The following is a 6,428-nucleotide window of genomic DNA, read 5'->3' on the forward strand; positions in this document are numbered from 1 at the left end:
TTTACCCGGACAGCGACGCTACACTTCCAACCGTGTTCGTAAATGAAATGGGGCTTAACGTCGGATAAATCTATTTGTTAAGGCCAGTTCAATTTTTGTCAAGTTCGCTGAGATGTAAATAATGGTTATGGTAGTGATTGTTGGCGAGATTGTAGGTTAGGGTTAGGGTAAGCATTAGGGCAAGGTCCATGTTAGGGTTAAGGTCGGGATTAGTGCTAGCCCTGTTTACATCTCGTGACCTATGACGAAAAATTGAGCTGGCCTTAACATTTAGCACTAATCGTTTAACGTCCTACTGTTCTGCATCAAGAGGCTAATGAAGACGGCCATTCACAATGTGCCTTGTTACAATAAATCATTGGACTCTTCACATCATTATTTCGTCATCTATGTTCATTCAATTGATTGCCCCCCATGCATTCTGTACAAAAGTACATCATATAATTTGTTAGCGATATGAAGCTGTGAAAATTAAATGTGAATTGAAAGAGTAAGCATAACGCACACCGTACACTACAAGCGTCGCCATTATAAAACTTATCTAATTTTCGATTCATTGCACAGAGGCTTTTTAAATGACGCATGTCTATTCCAGGGTATTGAACTGGGGAGAGAGAGAAATGGGGTTTAACGTAGACTCGACACAAACTAGGTCATTTCGGGACTAACATATGGTTCAATTTTATGTTAATAATTCGCTTGCGCGTAGGGGTGTTTAGCAGTGGGAAGAAACCGGGGTACCCGGAGAAAACCCACGAGGTTGGACAGACGACGCTACTCCTTGTCACGTACAACCGGGGGAATCGAAACCACGGCAGTTGACTCAATGACAGACCTTATGGTACATCGCGCACGTGCTAACCATTCGGCCATCTAACCCCCACGTATTGAAATGAGGATTACAGTAACGTTCTGCCATTTTGGAGAATAACATATCAGTTCCATTTCTATAGTTATCAGTGCAATGCGAGGAGGGGGTTGCAGGGGATAGCTGTACAGCTCCGATTCCCTCCATTCTCCTTCGAATTGCAACTGCCGAGGGTTCATTTAACGTGCAAATTCGTGGACCTCAGGTTTTTTGCTTTTTTTTTCATCTATCTATTTTAGAGGAATTGAAGTCTTCACTCAGTCCGTCGACGAATTCGTCGTCGAATTATAGACTAACTGTCATTATCAAGGCCCTCAAGGGTTCATGGGGGGTTGGATGGCTGAATGGTTAGCGTGCGCGCGCTGTATCATAAAGTCTGTCATTGAGTCAACTGGCGTGGTTTCGAATCCCCAGTTGTACGTGGCAAGGAGTAGGGTCGCCTGTCCAACCTCGTGGGTTTTCCCGGGTCCTCCGGTTTCCTCCCACTGCTAAAGACCCCTACGCGCAAGCGAATTCTTGAAATAAAAATTAAACCATATGATAGTCCCGAAATGACCCTAGTTTGTGTCGAGTGGACGTTAAACCCCATGTCTCTCTCAAGGATTCATTTACGTGCACATGTTCGGGCCTCAGTTTTTCGTCTATTTTAGGGGAAATGATCGTTTGTTTGCTTCAGTACAAATTTGTAGTATTTATTCAGTCAAATTACCACTTATTTGTTTGTTCAGTTTCTATTTTTGACTGCTATTGTTAGACATTGTTGTCAACGCTAGTCTACTCTCAAAAACGTCCATATCGAGAAGTATATGCGTATATAGTCGTTCAGGTGTCACAATAAAGATCCACATTTTGAAATACTGTGCACGATAAAGATCCACGTTTTGAAATACTGTGCACGATAAAGATCCACATTTTGAAATACTGTGCACGATAAAGATCCACATTTTGAAATACTGTGCACGATAAAGATCAGCTGAAGTAGTTTTGCAGTCTCACAGACTAAACGTACATGTTCAAACTTATTCCTATCACATGTCAATTTCGTTTCCTTCTATTTTTTCTTTTTTTATACTCAGCCGTAAAATTCAGAATAATAAACGAAACGAAAGAGAAATTAATATGGGAATATTCGACACTGTGTTGCAAATCAGCTGGTTATCTATCATAATGCGGTAATTAACACGAGGAATGCATTAGACATAATACCAATATTCTATGTAATATACGTAGGCTATTATCCTATGTACACCACGGGGATGTCTGTCTATATATAAACATTATGTCAATGACTTGCTTGCTGTCTATCAGTATCAACTCAAGTCTATTCATATTGATCACAGCTATATCCCACCTAATACGGATACGATAATCTACGTTCAGTATTTATCTGTTCATCTTATATTTAATGCAAAAAAACAAACGTCACGCATTTTTAAAATGGCCTGTGAGTTACTTGAATTGTTAGGCTTCTAAATATAATGTACTACTCACTACTACTAGTCTTAAAATAATGAGGTCAAATATTTGTGAGTCGCCGGCAGTTGACAAAAAACAAAGGAGGCTTTAAAAATGTTTCACGATTTTCTTGTATGTTTTTGTATCGATAAATTTGCTATTAAGGTGAAAATTTGAAAAGATTATTAATAAGATTTACTCATACTGTAGCTGTAGGCCCTATCTTGAATAATAGGCAATTGAGAGAGGTTGAAGCATTAGACACGCCTTTAAAAGGGGGTGTGTATAACTGCCTTATAAGGAGAGCCAACGCCCATCGTCCCATATGAGTCGACCAGTATGACAGGTATGAGAGGCTGGTCTATGAATATATCAGTCAAGAATCACTCAAGCGATGCGATTTCTTGGAAAGCAGTGTAGTATGTCCTTATATGGTATTAAAACAGTAACCCCACGCGGGTTAAACACTGAGCGCATATAAATACAATGAGCGAGCTGACCGGTTCAACATTCTAGAAACAGCAGGGCTTGTGGAAAGAGCTCAGTTTGTTAGTATCCATATAACTATTATAATACAAAATATTTCACCATGGATGAAGACGTAGCAGCACTCGTTATTGATAATGGATCTGGTATGTGCAAAGCCGGTTTCGCCGGTGATGATGCCCCAAGAGCTGTTTTCCCATCAATTGTTGGACGACCAAGACATCAGGTATGTGAAAATTGAAATTTTATTTGAGCGCCACGTCTTAACAAATTCAAATTTGGATAAACATTGTTGCTATATTTCAGCAATTTCAATTTCGCATTGACGTTTATATCACTGTATTTTAACAATCTGTATTATATATTCAGCTGAATTGTCTCGTAGCCATGCAGCGGCGGACTTTTTTTCAACCGATATTTAAACAATATTGGCATAGATTAGGGTTGGGCGTTTTCTCATTTTATGTTCTCATTTTGTTCTGTGGAATGGGTTAACAAAAAAAACCCCCAAAAACACGAAGAAACACCCGAACTCAAAACGCCACAGAAATGGCTGCTTGATCTAACCAATCTCTTTACATTTATTAAATTATGAATAGAGTTTTATTTCATTTAAGTTTTGATAATTAGATGTATACGCTTTTAATATTGCAAGCCTCGCCTTATCATAGGCTGCCTTGGTGGTGAATCATAACTAGAAACTTCATTTTATCGTTCGATTGTATGATCGTCAGACATCGGGCAGCGCGTGCGAAAAAATCGATTTGACGGTTTAGTACCCGCTTCGCATGATTGAATAGAATTATAGCACGTGGGTGTCTCAAGAAAGCTGTGCCTCGCAATGGATTACTGACTAAATCGTATGAATATTCGGACTGAAACACCGCCTGTGTTAGGTTTTTACCTGGCAAAAACTTCAATAAAAGAATGACTTATTAATGCCTGGACAAGTTGGCGGTCATGTTTGATCCTACTCCCTTTTCTATTTCCATCACTATTACACCGAAAATCTAGCTGTTAGCCGTCCGCACTGTGTCAACATGGAACTTGCTACTTTCTATTATGGTTAGGATTAGGGTCAGGTATTTAAGATTAAAACCTATATCACAAAAATGGGAGTCGCATCAAACCTAAATGCCGACAAGTTTCCTTGGTAATGAATTCTCGCTTTTCATTAGCCCACACAATGAATTGCTCCAACCTAACACGGGAGAGTTAGGATTCTTGGCCATCCCATTTCTCAAATTTTCTTTTTGCCAAAATGATGAGAACGTTTCGAATTCCAGGTTGAATAAAATACTTATTTCTAAATTTGTATATTTATGAATTGTATCTTGTATTTTTCAGGGTGTCATGGTTGGTATGGGACAGAAAGACAGTTATGTTGGAGATGAAGCCCAATCCAAAAGAGGTATCCTCACCTTGAAATACCCCATTGAACACGGTATCGTCACCAACTGGGATGATATGGAAAAGATCTGGCATCACACTTTCTACAATGAACTTCGAGTTGCTCCAGAAGAACATCCCGTCCTTTTAACTGAAGCTCCCCTCAACCCCAAAGCCAACAGAGAAAAGATGACCCAAATCATGTTTGAAACCTTCAATTCACCAGCTATGTATGTTGCTATCCAAGCTGTATTATCCTTGTATGCTTCTGGTCGTACCACCGGTATTGTACTGGATTCTGGTGATGGTGTCACCCACACCGTCCCCATCTATGAAGGTTATGCCCTTCCCCACGCCATCATGAGATTGGATTTGGCTGGTAGAGATTTGACCGATTACTTGATGAAAGTCTTGACCGAGAGAGGTTACTCATTCACTACCACAGCTGAGAGAGAAATTGTTCGAGATATCAAGGAAAAATTATGTTATGCTGCTCTTGATTTCGAACAAGAAATGGCAACGGCTGCCTCGTCATCATCTTTGGAAAAGAGTTATGAACTTCCTGATGGTCAAGTCATCACTATTGGTAACGAAAGATTCCGATGCCCAGAAGCTGTTTTCCAACCATCTTTCTTAGGTATGGAATCTTCTGGTATTCATGAAACAACTTACAATTCTATAATGAAATGCGATGTTGATATCCGTAAAGACTTGTATGCCAATACTGTATTATCTGGAGGTTCTACCATGTATCCTGGTATTGCCGACAGAATGCAGAAAGAAATCACTGCCTTGGCCCCAGCCACAATGAAGATAAAAATTATTGCCCCACCAGAGAGGAAATATTCCGTATGGATTGGTGGTTCCATCTTGGCTTCTCTCTCGACCTTCCAACAGATGTGGATCTCCAAACAAGAATATGATGAATCCGGTCCCGCAATCGTCCACAGAAAATGTTTCTAAACATATTAGTCAGTATTACTATATGGAGTACTAACATTGTGATGCTCTGAACTGTTTAAAGGTGAAAAATCAAGCAATGGTCGAGATCCAGCTGTGTCGATCCATCTGAAAATTTAAGATCTTCAGAACTAAATGAAACCAATTCTTTAAAAAAAAACAAACATAACATAACATAAAAACAAAACAATCGACCCCATATTTAAAGACAGAAATCTCATTTGTCAATCATTAATTTATAATTGTGCGGACATAATGTTGATTTTTATTGTTAATGTTTAATCTTTTTTGTACAATAGTTTTATACAAAAAATACAAAAAAATCCTCAGATGTTAGCCTTTTTGTTCTTTATTTGGAGTGTATTAAAGGTCGGGTTTATTGTCGTAAATGGAAACCCACTTGTGAACCTGAGCCTTTTGAAATTTTTAGCAGGATTGGGTGGGGTGGGATATACAGAATTTGCAGGTGTGTTGAGGTGGTCGATCATCACCTATATTCGTAATGTAAATGGAGGGCTTTTTGTCTTTGCCAGTCAAAGGGTTACTGTTAAGCACCAACAGTAGGGGACCAGCCAAACCAGTAATAAATACCCTCCATCCAGTATAATTGATTTGTGGTAAAATTATGCTATACTATAATAGCAGCTATAGATTAGTTCAAAATGGGTCCATCATCTGTTAAGTTGAAGTTAAACAGGGTTTCTCAGTAGTTGATTGTACTTTAAGAGCCAAAAGCTCCCCTTGACCAATAAATTAAAAAGATTGCTCTCTTCCAGTTTCGATAACGATTTTGAAATGAAGGAGAGTGATTAGTTGTGTGTATGGGGGGAAATAGTTCTGAAGATCATTAAGTGCATGTAAGGGGGTCATTTCTGGGTTCATAAATGATCACGCCCCCCCCCACCCATTGAGGGGTGGGAGAAAACCTCCCCTCGGTCAACATTCAGGCGATCGAGAGTGATCACTTCTCTCAAATAAAAAAAAGACTGATTTTGTGGTAAATGATGGGTCAAGTGCGCAAAAAAGACATGAAATGAAATGGGTTTAACATCCTACTGTTCTGCACTGACTTGGCTAATGAATATGGACATAGTGTGTTATGAACTACTCATATTACCTCTGGGTTTATTTTGTCCCATCCGAATGACCTAGACAGCTGTCCTTGTTAGGTCCGGCACCACTGACAAGAGGAAGCCTTGCCAGAAAAACCTGATGAATTTTCTTGGCCAACAGGGAACGAACCTGCGACCTCCTGACTAGCGAGCCATTG

At 39.5% G+C, this 6,428-nt stretch overlaps 1 protein-coding gene across 1 annotated transcript; it reads left to right on the forward strand.

Moving 5' to 3' along the window:
• Positions 1-2,815: 2,815 nt before the first annotated feature.
• On the forward strand, positions 2,816-5,489 carry LOC130010223 (actin, cytoplasmic 1). Its single transcript, XM_050547470.2, has 2 exons — positions 2,816-3,035; positions 4,157-5,489. The coding sequence occupies exons 1-2, from the start codon at positions 2,913-2,915 to the stop codon at positions 5,159-5,161; spliced, it is 1,128 nt and encodes a 375-aa protein (XP_050403427.1). The 5' UTR covers positions 2,816-2,912; the 3' UTR covers positions 5,162-5,489.
• The last annotated feature ends 939 nt before the right edge of the window (positions 5,490-6,428 follow it).

This window comes from Patella vulgata, chromosome 4, assembly GCF_932274485.2.
Source record: "Patella vulgata chromosome 4, xgPatVulg1.2, whole genome shotgun sequence".
Lineage (NCBI taxonomy): Eukaryota > Metazoa > Mollusca > Gastropoda > Patellidae > Patella > Patella vulgata.